We start from the raw sequence: 14,437 nt of genomic DNA on the forward strand, positions 1-14,437 counted from the left end.
CAGAAATGCTGCAATTTTGCATCAGAAGAAATACAGGCTTACCTCGAACATGCAACTTTCTACAATCCTAGAAATTGGTTGTAACTTGAAATAAGGAGGGAAGGTATTTTTCTGAATGCTATCAGTGTAGGCTCATTTGGCATTGGTTTTTTGTAAGTAATTATGCAGTATGTTAAAAATTTTGTTTTCATATTAAATTAATCTTAGGACATCTCTAAATCAATCTAAAATTTATGTGTTGCACGCCCTCAATTCTATGTTAGGTTGCTATAAATTAAGGAATTTTGTCATTTTTGGTCAAGTTGCTGATAAAACTTAATATTATTTTGTGTCCTTATTATAATTTTTCTGTTGATTTGGGCCAAATACTTTAGTGCAAAGAACAGTTTGATTTAGTGATTAATGGATAGGTTTGTTATAGTGGGAAAAGGTTAAGCTGACACAGAATGGTCATAACTACCAATGAACATTTTTATTCAAAATATTGAGCATAAATGCATTACTCCATAATTATTTTTTATCCTCATGACCAGTACGTCAGTCATTTGCATTGCATTCTTTAACACAACAATTAGTTCCATCTTGTGTGATGGAATTCAAACCTTAACCAAACACCAAAATTTTGGTCTCTTCTGGGAAATTTGATAGCTTTAAGGCTTAGTATAGAGTAATTTATTTCATGTGGTAATTCACGATGGAACTTAGACAAGGAGGAAGACATTGAGGACATGGATGTTTGCATTGTGTGGAAACATGGCTGTTGAAGCAAAATGATGAATTCGAAAGACTGACATTATATGTACAGTATTTCGTTGCAACATCTTGTTCCTTTAAAAGCCCCAAAAATTTCAGAGTTCAAAAGGACACCTTAATAACTGGCTAAAGCACTCAACCGGACATTGAGGGATCCGGTTCAAATCCCAGTCAAGGCGAATGATTTTTACACTGAAATTATTAAGAGATGATGAATGCAGATTGGAGGCTTTTGCAATGTGGGTGTGGTGAAGGATGGGAAAGGTGAAATGGATCGAAAGGAAAAGGAGGAAGTGCTCGGCATGAGGGGGGAGGAGAGGGGATGGTAGAAATAAAAATCAGTTGGGAAAAGTGGATGCAGATAATTTTTATTGGCAATAGGATATTGATGATTGTGATGGGGTAGAATGCTAGTCAAGTGAAGGAGAGGTAAGAATAGGATAGGAATGTTGGATGGAGTGAAGGGAGGAAGAAAGTAGTAGTTATTAGGGGAGGTGACCAACAGCAGAGGTATTTTGTGCCAGAAGCTTTTCATCAAGGTGGGTAATCTGGTAAGGATGTTCGAGACTGGCAGAAGGAGAAAGAAACCCTTATTAGCCTACTCTTATTGAAAGGCACCAAGTCCCATCTCAACATCCCATCCAATGGACAGTGAAGTGTTCCTCAAATAGCTCCCCAATTAGGGATTGGGATACCACTGAACAATCTGGTCACCCAGCATTGGAACCCAGGACCTTGGGGTGGGAAGCCAGTATGTTAGTCACTGCATCATCCTGATTCCCAGTGGGAAGAAAGTACCTCTGCAGAATTGGTTTATTGGTGTATCAGATGTCACGTCATGATTTGTTAGGATAATAGTTCAATAAATGGTAGTGTAGCAAAATATTGGCTTTGATTTGTATATTAATTACTGTAGTTGTAAAACTGCTAAGAAAAAAGGATAGGCTAACTAGTTTAAGGGCACTGGAAGGAAACTTTAATTACAAATGATATTTTTCATACAAGTTTTTTACATAGCTCAAGGACAAAAAGAATGATTAAATATTACACTCCCAAAAACAAGTGAAAAAGTATTTACAATAATTGACCAAGTGACAGCTTCTTAAGAATTGAGGCTAGTCCATAAATGTCTTTTTTGGGAATTCCCGTAGTGGACGATAAGTGAATGAGCACTCTTGCAGCTAAATCATTTTCTTGATGGTAGAGCAAATCAGCTGCACAGGAAATAACACCAGCCACCAGGAATAGGTTATCACATTCCACGCCCAAGAACTTGATTCTTCATAGGGATAAAATAATATTTGATACAGGTTATGATCTTTCCATGAACTAAAGAAAGTTGACATTCATTAATATACACCATGTACCCTCAACATATGAAAGTAATTCTTCACACATATATTCAGGAGGGGAAATTTGGTAATTAGTTCATGAGCAGACTGGACATCTGACCCGATTGCACAGTGATGTGGATTCTGGTTGTGGGGGAATTCAAGTAGGCTGGGTAGATTGGTGAGATATTAATACATAACATAGATATTGAGAAACTGTTGGCTGTGGTAACATTTAATTTTCAGAGCATTCTTTTTTATAAATATTTTTGTGCCTCCAGTTAAATGTTCACATTTCATCAGTCTACTTATATTTCCGCCACCAACAAAGTTGATTTTAGAAATTAGAAAGGAGTGGATGTCAACAAAAGTTAGTGCCAGAAAGACTCCTTGCATTCCTTCCTTGGACATGGAAAAGATTGGCAATAGTATCATTGAATTATTTTACCTTGTCCTCTCCTTTGGGGTACAGGTATCACCTACGTAGGAGTGGTAAACATATTGACATGCAGACAGTAAAAGGGGTTCACAATGAAAACTGCATCTCTTTTAAAATCCCGTTGGAATTTTCCATTTCATAGGATAGGTTTCCACATACTTAAAACCATTATTTATTATGATTTTTGCCTGGGAAGAACAATTATTTTAGAAAAGGCTAATATAAAATTTATTTTTCCGCAACATTTTTTTATTGTTTCATTAATTAAAAACTGGTTCAAGTTATCCATTTCTAAAATAAGTGTTTCCTGCGCTCTCTCCTTTGGTCTCCTCTCTCTGTTTCCTATTTATGTATACATCTACACACATACATGCAAAGTTTGTATAAGTACCTGATGATGGCTTTTAAATGAAGTTGAAAAACATGTTCTAAGTATTAATGTTTTGATTTCTTGGATAGAAAAGCGGCATTTTATTTACTTTCCGCCTATGGCTTACTTTCATAATGAGATACCTGGTACAGAGAGTAGTACCTTTGTATTAAACCAGCAATAAATTTATCCAAAGTGATCTGAAATTTCAGCATAAAATTCCTGAATTTCATTTGAATTTTCTGTTAAGAAAATTAATTATAATCATACATGCTTTGATGAAGTAAAACTGAATATATTCTTAGAATTTAATACCATTGGAGGCTTAGCCTTGAATTTTCACAATTAAAAGAAACATTAAAAGACTGATATGGCTGCACCGAGAGGAATTTGGCTACTTTAATGCCTTTCTATTTTCAAGATCTCAAAGACCAATCACAGTGAGGTGGATAACATATTTAGATACCTAGGTCACTGCCTATATGATTACCGTCAAATCTATAACTATAAATATCAATATTGTATTACACTTAGTGATAACTAATACAAAAAAATATATACTATAGTGACATAATTACCTTTGGTCCCCAATAGGTCCTATTTCTCCAGTTGCCATGCAAAATAGGCTGGAGTATAGTTCATGATGTGACATGAATGCAATATCCAGTATTTGTAAGCCAAGACCATAGACTGGCTCAAGTATCTCTGCCTCATATGTTTTGCCTTTCCAAGCTTCAAAATCCTTAATAAGAATTGTGAGCAGTGTTTCAAAATGTACCAGTGGTGATGAAAGGGGAACCTAAATTGTGGTAATAGATAGATTAGTATTGGAATGCAGACTCGAGCAAACACCAGAGGCTCTCAGCTTATTCGTGCATATGGTTAAGGTACATAGTCTGCCACTCTGGGATATCAGAGAAACGGGAGAGCTGCACCCTAGGAAGTGAGCCTGAAAAGACAAATGGTGGAGGGTACAATAGTCAACCAAGCCCAAAATTAAACTAGTCTTGGAAAGAGAGTTATCCTCAACATTTCGTAAACTTTAGTTAAAGGGAACTGAATGCTTTCCCATAAGAGTCCATGCATAGCCCACAATTATGAAGCCCATTGGTGAGTGAAATGGGTCGAGTCTTGCTCATGGACCAACAACTGAGAGCCTCTGTGGCTTGCAGATTTTGATGTAAATACTTTATCAGACTTTTTCAATCACTTTAGTTTATTAAAAGTAGTACAGCATTGGCAATTAAATTCATCTCCAAACACATATCACACAAGCTTTTAATTATTTTTTAGTCGTAAATGCAGTTACCTTGAAATCCAAGGTCTTAAAAACTCTCATTTCTGAAGCAATAATGCTGGTGATGGTAAATGAATGACCAGCTTCCACTAAAAATTGGCGAATTGTTTTGGGGCTCAGAACCTGTAGTTTTGGAAATGGATGAATGGAATGTAATTGCTAAGAAATAAATTATTGTATGATATCCAAGGGTAACAAACTCTCAAATTATTTACATGTAGTTGGCTAATGGAAGATGTCCTAAGTAGGAAAATGTGATTCATCTGAATCCAAGTGATTATAAAAACAGCCAATATGTGACCAGCATTTTATATTAATTTAAAAGAGTAAGCCTACACACAAAAACCTGGCTCAGTTTTAATTCAAGATCCTGGAATCAGTTTTCAGTACTGATTATTCTTTTAAAAGTGAAATAGCATACATTAAAACTACATTAAATAATGAAAGATTGTATTTCAAACATTTGATATGGTTGGTTGGATTTGACCCTCAATAGAACATGCATAAGCATATATTAACACAGCAACGAATAATCCAAAATTTTTATTCAAGGCAAAACTGGATCAAAAGATTTGTCATACAATTCAATGATTTTTAAACTTAAATCCAAGGATTAGTTACTCTAAAAACATGATATCATACCTGATAATGTGTAACGAACTTAGAGGATAACTGGATGCACGACATTACTCTTAAAAGTACTTGGTTCTGTACTCTGGAAACTACTTTGGACCACATTTTGAAATTTTTGACTCCTGGTTTTTTGAACACATTTTCATGAAGCGTTGTGAAATGACGCATAATAAATCTAAATATGAAACAAAGGAATGAAAGTACGTTTCAAATACTTCAGGATTAAATAAATAAAAGTGAAACCTTGTGTCGTTTTTATGTTATCCCAACTTTTTTCAGGTGTAAACAATGAACACAAACCTATCAAAAAGCTCTACAGTTAAATATCGCACTTCAGGAGGTTGCTCAAGTTTTTCACTTATAAGAAATATTAATTCTACCACGGATTCTGGTATAGCAAGAAATGGCAATGTATTTTTCCATAGCCTGCCTGATGGAGGCATTTTACTTTGAATTTTTAAGTACACCAACCAATCTTGTAGCATATAATCTGTAATAAATTCATACGTCAGATGAAGTATTTATACTCTGATGAGCAATTATAGCATAGAACAAAAGCCTAATATTTACCTAAATTCCTGAAGTCCCAGTTTTTCAGAACTGCGGTAAAACTTGGCTCCTCCGGAGTAGCAAATATTTTTTCTTGTTCCATGTTTATTCCAAGTTACATTATAATTAAAATTCAATACCGCGTATTGCTCGCAAAAACTACTTTTAAGTGCTTTATAATTACAAGTTATCTCAATATTATCCATTCAAAGTTTTGCCGCCTTGTACATTTTCTTTTGTTCGTTTATGGGCGTTTGCCTACAGCCAGGAGAGGGCGAGTGATGAAACAATTGAAATAAGGTATTTTGTAGGCATGGGATGAATTCCGAGTTGACTGGGATGAGGAACAGAGTCGCTAACGTTGTGAATTGTTGGGTTAGAACTTTGAGAATTTCATGGTGATGAATGAGACATTTCGAGTTATGTTATTAGTAAATCAGTTTGGATCTCCTGATTTTTTAGTATGTCTGGTTAACGTTGACTCTCTCTTTGAAATTGTGTCACCTCTGGAAAATTAGTAATCCCCTATTTTTGGACTGCTATCTCCGAGGTTTTGTGGGCAATTGTAAAACATTTTTCAGGAGTTCGTCTTCAATTTCGTGAAGAATGTGTTCCGTTTCAGCGCAAACTAAGCTATTTCACATGAAAAACTGGACCTTATTGAAGTGGAAACCAGCAGTTTTGAGGAGCACATCATGCATTCTGGGAGGAAATGTCGCGGCCTATAGGAATAGCCTTCATTCCGATTCGGTTGGTAGAGTTACACGCGTATAATTTAATTATAATTGAAGCATTTATCATTCAAATTTTCTTTAGGTAAGGTCTATATCGAGGAGATATTTGCATAACAGTAAAGTTATGTGCTATACTACTCCTCTACCAAACCAAAATTTAAAAGGTAGTGGAAAAGGAAAAGGGCCTATTACGTGGAAGAGTTTTGCTATTACTACTGTTATTGGTGGAAGTCTTCTTGCTTTTATGTTGTATGTGAAGCGAGAGAAGGAATTAGGTAAGCACAAAATGAAAATGAATTAAAATGATAGTGGGCAATATCTCCTGACGCAAATGAAGTTTATTTGATAACGGTGTGTTCATTCTTTCATAAGCAATTGAAAGAGAGAGGAAGAGAGTACTGGGAAAAGCAAAAATTGGGGGACGATTTGATTTAGTAGACCACAACAACAAACCTACTAAAAGTGAGGATTTTATTGGAAAATGGCTTCTTATTTATTTTGGATTTACCCATTGCCCAGACGTATGTCCTGACGAATTAGAAAAAATGGCAGAAACTGTGAACATCCTCGGTAAGTACCTGTCGCGTGTATACTTGTTAAATTACTAATAAACCTTATCTAATGTACAAAACTTTCAACTATGGTTCAAGCATGGTATTTATAAGTAAATGAGGTTACAAAGAATATCAAATAAAAAAATAAAAATTTTTAATCAAAGGTATTAGTCATTCCTGTCACACATTTCAAAGAGCTTAATGGCATCTTTGTTATTTCTCAGATAATAAATGTTTAGCCCAGGTATTTTCATTGAAAACAATAAAAAGCTCTTACGATTTATTAAATTATTGCATTAAAAGTTTTGAAATTAATTGTACGGTATGGCAATGGCAGTTTTATTAAGTATTAATTGTGGACCATGTAGTCAACTGGTGCAATTCAGGTTAATGAAAGAGATAAAAGATATTCCCATGATATTACAAGAAGCTCTAAAGACATTAGATAAGAGAATTGTATAGATATCAGTGAATTATTGAGTAGTTGAAATGAAAAACACCATCCGTGGACTAAAATTTTACTAGTATCAAGTGGTTTCAGTTAATCAGTTTTCAAGAACAGTCAGAGGCATATATACTCCTGTGGAGGTGAAGGAATAGGTAGGGGTTTGATGTCAAGGGGGTACAGGATGGAGTGGGGAGTAAGGAAATGGTGCAGGGGCAACTAGGAAGATAATCAGGGGAGGCACAATGTAGGGGTAAAGTTTCACTCCCTCCCACGAGAAAATTGTGTCTTTCAGGATTGAGGTGCTTTGGGGAAAGGTGGTGTGTCATTTTATAATAACTCCATATCAGCCATTGCTATTAGAGGAGGAACTTTAATTATCCTCAATCACCCAAGAACAAATCGTGTAAATGCTCGCTGATGAAACTTTTTTTCAAAATTATTTAGATATTTATCTGCATTTATTGAATAGATAAAAATACTTATATGTGTTGTATACATGTACATTATGCATGATTAATAATTTATGCAAAGTGATGCCCAGTATATTAGTCAAGATTTTTGAAATTTTTGTTTCATTATGCTCTATGAATTCTAATATATTCTGTTGACAAACATATACCCAATTGAAGTGATCAGTAGACAATTGGATTTGAAAATATTTCATTAAACTTATAAATCAAGTCTATATCATAAAGTCTATAAGTCTTTTTCTTTGGTTTAGAAAAAGGTACATTTTTGATGCATGCAATAGTGCCGATAGTTACGTAAGTTGGGGGGTTCATATCTTTTGGATTCTTTGAGGGTAAGGAGGTAAAGAAAAGCTGAAAACGGCCTGTGATGTAATTTAAGGATCCCCCTCTTGGAGAACCTTAACTTTGGGTCCAGTATGAAGGTCTAAGAGATAGAATTGTCGGGGGTGATGAAACTTATGTTCGTGGTGGAATGTGGGACTGCACCATCATTTTTTGCCCTCCCTGGGCAGTTTTTAACAGCGGTCCAATATACAATTGTAAATGGAGTTAATGTGCTGATACATGAACAACCATTTGATTATGTCCCATAAAATTGGGCTGGCCCATGTACTCCAGAAATAGCAATGGTATCTCATTGTTGCTGAAGCATGAGGTATTCTGCTTAGGAGTAACTGTGTTAAGGGCTGAATCCCTGGGAAAAGATCCCTGATTGACTTTACGTAAGTTTACAAATTGAGGACACTGTCCCTGATATTTCTCTCATCTGACTTTTCATAATGATAAGAACTAGTAGGGAATTTTTCATGTGGATGAATAATGACATGGACTAAAGACCAACCTATCTCTTGAGATCTGTAAATGTCATATTCTCTGGTTGCAAAATAAATTTTTCAATAAATAAAACATTACTTTATTTCCAAAGAAACTGCGGGAGATGCTGCGACAGTAACTTTTAATGGTGTCATCTGCTAATGTGCATATCAATGCAACAATTTCAGAGTGTAAAATCCTGGTCAAGGTGAATAATTTTTACACTCTGAAAGTGTTGCAATTGATTTATTTATTTGTTTAATGTCTTTATAAAGAAGAAGGAATGATATAGACAATATTATCCCTTTTTCCATCTAAGCCCTAAACATTACATTAAAGACAATTATGAACACCCATGCCCTAGGTGGGGAATACCCACCGAGGTGGGAATCAAACCTGGGTTGGCAAGTGAGAACGTTACCTAACCACCACTGGGGGCTTTTAAGGTAATGTTCTCACCTGCACCTATATTTATATATGCACTTAATAAACTAATTTACTAAAATAAGCAACTAGATATTATAGTGCATCTGAACTTCCTGTGATGTGGCTTATTCTACGTTTTATTGTATTTGGACATGCTGAGCTTAGTTTTTATTGTTGTCTGCATCTCATAATGGATGATATACTATTTTCACTTCATAATTTGCACTTCTCGATATCTCTCCCCTCCCAATTACTGCCCTTCATGGTGGGAATTTTCCACAGATACAGATAACGGGTCAAACCCTGTCATGCACATAATTCTGCCTAATGAAGAGTAGTCACGCTAGTTATTTTTTTACGCTTTCCTTTTGTCAAATTTACTTTTTCATTGTTTTCATGTACACATCTAGCATTCTACCTCTTGTTGTTTAATGAATAAATGTATCAAATATAGGTATACGAATCTGTTAATTAGATGCTCTGTGTTACAAGCTGTGCTTGTACATTTCATTTGTTATTGGCCAAGGATATGAAGTACGTATGCCTGTTTGAATCGAAGTTTTTCAACTGTCAATTATGCTTTTCCCATAATTTCTTTGTTTGTTTTCAGTTAGTCTTTTATTTATACTTGCATCATATGTAGTGTTATATTATATGCTGTCTTCCATACTGGTATTATTACAATAATAAACTTATGTATTCTTATTTTATACAAGGTAATTCCCTATAATTTGACGTCCTAAAGATGACCAGAGGAACCCCATTTTGACCTTGTGCATTTTATTAGTTGGTATATAATGTTTATATAGAGGACTAAATCCATTATTGTTACGTAGTTTTAGTTTGTCAATGTACACCATAGTTGAGGAAATATGTAGTTGCAGAATAGACTTAAAAAAGTCTGAATATTTTAAGATGCTCTCTTTTTGGTTCATATATATTATATGAGACAAATACGTTACAACTGTATTGAATATAGTTGTAACTTTTGGTTGGAATTTAACCTTAGTCATTAGTTCTTTTATAAACTAATGGAAGAGCAACTCATGTCCCCAATTCATAGCATCCCATGGTATACCTGTGCAAACATTTTCCTGCAAATTGGATCACCTTTTTTGTTTGACATTCCTTCTAAAAGTAATGAATATTTTCTTTTTCATTTTTTTCAGACAAAAAAGATTCAGGGTTCACTGGAAAAATTCAACCTTTATTCATAACAGTAGATCCAGTGAGGGACACTACAAAAGTTGTAGGGAAGTATGTGAAAGAGTTTTCATCTAAAATTCTTGGCCTAACAGGATCCCTGGAGCAAGTTGAGAAAGCATGTAAGGCATATAGGGTGTACTTCAGTGCTGGGTCTCATGACGATGATGATGACTACATAGTAAGTTGTTCTGGCACATTTGTTTATCAATACCATTAATATTTGTGAATAAATCAGTAACGTTAAGAATATGAATGAAGAGGCGTTAAGTGTTGAAATGTTCTAGGTGTAATTTTTTTGCACTATAAATTTCTAAATTTTCATGTGTAAATCATATTGCTACCCTGGTATCATTTTTTAGGTTATATTTGTTGTGTCATGTTGGTTCTCCATAAATTGTCTTCCCCTGATGATGAAATATTTTGAATACATCTCCTAGGCCTGTCCAAATTTAAACTCCTATGTTGAACTTGATTTGTGGTTCCTTTTGTGTAGTACAATGTTATGGCATGTGCACAATATTTTTCGGTCCCTCAATTTTAGCATACATTCTGGTAATAAATGATTGAATCATGCAACCAAATATGTTCTTCACAGTATTTGTGATTTTATTTAGGAGCCTCCTGGAGCTGCATAGCTATTTCAAGCTAATTTGGAACCTGTCTCAGAACTATTATTGTGGATTTTGAGACCTATGCCCAGATACATAATTAATGCATGCTTTCAAACAACACTATGTCATTTACCAATGTCATAATTTATATAGTGTAGGGGAAGAAAGGCTCACTGCTAATAAATTATTATTGTGAAAAATCTGGTGAATCCACCCTTACCTTATCATCCTAGCATCCAGGTTGCTGATTACCTCTTAGTTGATTTGATAAGAGTCAAGTTGATGAAGGGTTTCCCATAGGCAATAATGGTATTGTCAGTGTGATCATTTGATAGAACAAGGAAATGAAGATAAACATTTGAATGTCTTAATTAAACAAGTATCTCTGCCAGACTGCGTGCCAATCCAATTAATGACCTCTTCATATTAAAAAAAATATGTGAATTATGTTGTAGTTTAACCATATTTTCATTGATAACTTGCCTTGACATTTTTTTCAAATAATCTCCAAGCTTCAAAGAAACACTGGTGTCCATTTACACTCAAGTGTAATTGACTTGATTGAACAATGTAAAGCCTTAAAATACTGAACTATGGAGCTGACCCTGTGCCGAAGTTTACTTTTGCTATTTATTTCTGTCAGAAGCACTTTTATTGATTCATTTAAATTATAAATTTAGAAACAAACTGTTTATTTCAAGATAGTGTGTGTTGAAACTTGGCTGTCACTTTGTGGAGGTTATGAATAATGGGCTAAAGTTACATTGCATCTATATCAATTGATAACTTTTAAATTTACCTCATGGTTTCAACATAATGTTGTTCTCTCCAGGTATAACCATCACATTCTTGTTTCAATCATTGCAGGTATAGCACATACCTTCCCAATGCATGCAATGATGGATACAATCATTTTTCATTTGTATCTGAAGATGATAATTTTATGTTCAAACTGTTTTCTAAAATTAAAAGTTTTTTATGGCAATAGATAAAAAGATATTTTAAATCAATATCGTCATTATTTCCTTCTCTTCAACATGTATTTGAGCTGATGATTCTTATAATTATTCAGGCTAATTGACGTGCCTTATATCATGTACATACACCACCCACCTGGTATTTTTGTATTGTGATCTCTGGGCAAATAAAAAGTAATAATAATAATAATAACTTATAATTAATTACTGAACATACCAAGAGTTTAATGATAATAATCTAAACTCAGCCCACATAGGCGTGCATTTTTTGTTTGAAATGTTTTTTATTGTAAACCTTCATGATGTAAGGCTGTAAAACTTGTTAAAATGATGGAAACTGCTTCTGTTATTCTTGAGTTATAAAAGTCCTCTTTAAGGTTGGGAAAATGCACAGGGTGAATAATTTCCTTTTTTCAAATGCAAAATGCTTTCAAAAAAGGAAGTTATGTTGCTGCACCCTGTATTTATCAACTATGCCTTATGAAGAAGTGGAGTGTTGAAGAGTTAAGATTGGACTTACTCCCTGGTTTTTGTTATCGGGCCAAAAATTGTATTGACCAAATTGATTATTTTTGAAAGAGAGATTTTGTTTTACTGAGTAACCTGAAGAAATAACATTTTAATTTCATTGATTGAGCTATGTTTAATACAATAGTGTAATTTTGTTTCCCAATTGAAAGCAAAATGTTAGATGGGATGAGAAGATATCCAATTGGTTCTTCCCAAATACTTCATTTTATACCCTTAATTTGTTATAGACTTGTACACTATTTCTTTCTTATATTTTTTAAATTTCAGGTGGACCATACAATTATCATATACCTCATAAGTCCAGATGGCGAGTTTGTGGACTATTATGGACAAAATAGAAATGCAGAAGAAATAGCCAACAGTGTTCTTGTACACTTTGCCAAGTATGAGCAGGAACACAAGACATTCTTTTTCTGAAAAAGTTATTATGTGAGTTGGGCAGTCATTTAGTTAGAGAAGAGTGTGAAATATTGTAATACTCAGTGCTTAGGTATGCTATATTTTATTGTAATGAGTGCTGATATCAAAAGTGCAGCAGTTTCTTTGTGGCAACTTGTTTTCACATATTCGTTCCCGAGGGTTTTAATTAGCAGGCTTCATAATGTGATTATTAGATGAGTTATCAGTCATTTTATTGCATTTATAGACTTCACAAAGTGGTAAATAAGCTTTATATTGAGCAGTACTTAAAAGTCTTTTGTAGTATGTGAATATAATAATTTTTCCCCGAAGGTTAACATAATTCATTTCTCCCCAGTAAATAGTATATGTCTGTGGTTGTCCTGTTTGTATGACAACTATGTTCATTTTCTATGTTTGGCCTTAGTTCCAAGTCTTGATGATGCTTCTGGTGATGGTGCCTTCTGAAGATGTACTAATGCAAAATCTTGCATTATCATTATTTGTGCCTATTAAATGCCATATTATTAGTTTGCATTTCTTAAATGAGACTGACTCATTAAGTAGAGATATTTTTATGTCTTATAATCATGAAAGAAATATCTCAAACTTAATTGAAAAGAGGAAATCTTGTAATGATGGTGATGATGACCATTCGCTATTCTTTATTTTTTTCTACTTTCAAATACATAGTTTTTCTTTGAGCATAATTCATGGTAGCTAATTAGCAAGTATGCAGTGAATTAATTGTTCCTTCCCTCTTATTTTATAATAACAATTTACTGCGTTGAATGTATTATTTGTTGAAAATTTCATTTCATTACATTCTCTCATTACATAACCATTCTTTTGTTTTCTGTTTTTACGACACTTAGGTCTTAGTGATTTTAACTTATTTTTCTTAAAAATTATATGTGTACATATATGCTTGTGCTTCCATTCATGCTGGTTGAATTTATTTTCACTTTTATGATTACAAACCTTGATTAAATTTTTGTGATAAAAGAAAAATGTGTCTACATGTATTTTTGCATGCAAGATCCCACTCAGAATTTCTGTGGATATCCACTAAAACTCACTGTATACAGTAGTACTTGGATCCAGTGAAAATTATGGATATTCACTAAGATGAGTTGACGTCCACATAATAACAAAGTAATCAACCCAAAGTTTGATTTGATAGGTGAGGGTGAAGTTCATCTAGCAGCAAGCCCAGCAGTAAAACACCAGGATAGGGGGGATAGTTCCTTTCTGTGGTTCCCCAAGATCTGATGCATGAAAATTTCCGTGGAACTTGGTTGAAGCTTAGGGTATTGAGGGTCATCAACTGGAATTTAACTCTGGCCCTCAAGCTATTAGCCCAACACAACTCAGTATTACTGTGCTCCTGTCCACATTTTTTGAAATACTAAATTTAGTGAAGTGCTGGGTGAATTGTTTGAATTTTTAATTATAATTTTAACTAATAATGGTTTGTTCAGTGATAATTGTGTTGCACAAGTATTCAGCATGAATGAGCCAGTAAAAACGGTGCACTGCAAGCAATAATTAGAATAGCAACTGTGAAGAACATTCTAATTATGAAGGAAAATATTAAAGAATTATTTCAACTTTGTTAATCAGCTATTGATTTTGCCTGTTTTCTATAGCTGAGGAAATTTTATTGTAAAAGTACTTTTGAATTTCAGTATTTGTTTGATATGTAATGAATATTAGTACTGGTCTGTACTCATATGTTTGACACACACATACAAGTGTATATACGAGGGTCATCCGGAAAGTAGTACCCGTTCGTGAAATAGACACAAAAGTAAATATTAACAAACATAAAAAATTTTATTTGAAAGAGGATACTTTAAACTACTTCTCAACATAATCTCCAAGCAAATTAAGGCA

General features: G+C 33.9%; 2 protein-coding genes across 5 annotated transcripts; one reads left to right on the forward strand and one right to left on the reverse strand.

Moving 5' to 3' along the window:
• Window positions 1-1,719: 1,719 nt before the first annotated feature.
• On the reverse strand, window positions 1,720-5,608 carry LOC139696760 (cyclin N-terminal domain-containing protein 1-like). The gene is made up of 6 exons (XM_071595600.1): window positions 5,394-5,608; window positions 5,124-5,313; window positions 4,833-4,998; window positions 4,203-4,313; window positions 3,472-3,692; window positions 1,720-2,032 (listed from the first exon to the last, which is right to left on the reverse strand). The coding sequence occupies exons 1-6, from the start codon at window positions 5,473-5,475 to the stop codon at window positions 1,828-1,830; spliced, it is 975 nt and encodes a 324-aa protein (XP_071451701.1). The 5' UTR covers window positions 5,476-5,608; the 3' UTR covers window positions 1,720-1,827.
• Window positions 5,609-5,669: 61 nt separating this feature from the next.
• Scox (Synthesis of cytochrome c oxidase) lies at window positions 5,670-13,939 on the forward strand. Of its 4 annotated transcripts, none has more exons than XM_071595513.1 (6): window positions 5,670-6,122; window positions 6,189-6,381; window positions 6,479-6,676; window positions 9,987-10,201; window positions 12,410-12,571; window positions 13,725-13,939. In XM_071595513.1, exons 1-5 carry the CDS (start codon window positions 5,979-5,981, stop codon window positions 12,557-12,559), a joined length of 900 nt encoding a protein of 299 aa, XP_071451614.1. In that variant the 5' UTR covers window positions 5,670-5,978; the 3' UTR covers window positions 12,560-12,571; window positions 13,725-13,939. The 4 variants fall into 4 exon arrangements, with proteins under 4 accessions (XP_071451614.1, XP_071451617.1, XP_071451615.1 ...); XM_071595516.1 differs by lacking the exon at window positions 13,725-13,939 and having other exon boundaries at window positions 5,670-5,833; window positions 5,995-6,122; window positions 12,410-13,716; XM_071595514.1 differs by lacking the exon at window positions 13,725-13,939 and having other exon boundaries at window positions 5,671-5,833; window positions 5,954-6,122; window positions 12,410-13,716.
• Window positions 13,940-14,437: the final 498 nt, after the last annotated feature.

Source organism: Hetaerina americana, unplaced genomic scaffold (assembly GCF_022747635.1).
Source record: "Hetaerina americana unplaced genomic scaffold, ioHetAmer1.1.p SCAF_7, whole genome shotgun sequence".
Lineage (NCBI taxonomy): Eukaryota > Metazoa > Arthropoda > Insecta > Odonata > Calopterygidae > Hetaerina > Hetaerina americana.

Excerpts from the sequence above, each read along its gene's own strand:
- LOC139696760 (XM_071595600.1), bottom strand. The coding sequence starts at position 5,475 with ATGGAACAAGAAAAAATATTTGCTACTCCGGAGGAGCCAAGTTTTACC. Across the intron at positions 5,314-5,393 it reads CTGGGACTTCAGGAATTTAG|ATTATATGCTACAAGATTGG; the intron begins GTAAATATTAGG and ends AATTTATTACAG. Across the intron at positions 2,033-3,471 it reads GGACCTATTGGGGACCAAAG|AATCAAGTTCTTGGGCGTGG; the intron begins GTAATTATGTCA and ends ATCCCTATGAAG.
- Scox (XM_071595513.1), top strand. The coding sequence starts at position 5,979 with ATGTGTTCCGTTTCAGCGCAAACTAAGCTATTTCACATGAAAAACTGG. Across the intron at positions 6,382-6,478 it reads GAAGCGAGAGAAGGAATTAG|CAATTGAAAGAGAGAGGAAG; the intron begins GTAAGCACAAAA and ends TTCTTTCATAAG. Across the intron at positions 10,202-12,409 it reads ACGATGATGATGACTACATA|GTGGACCATACAATTATCAT; the intron begins GTAAGTTGTTCT and ends TTTAAATTTCAG.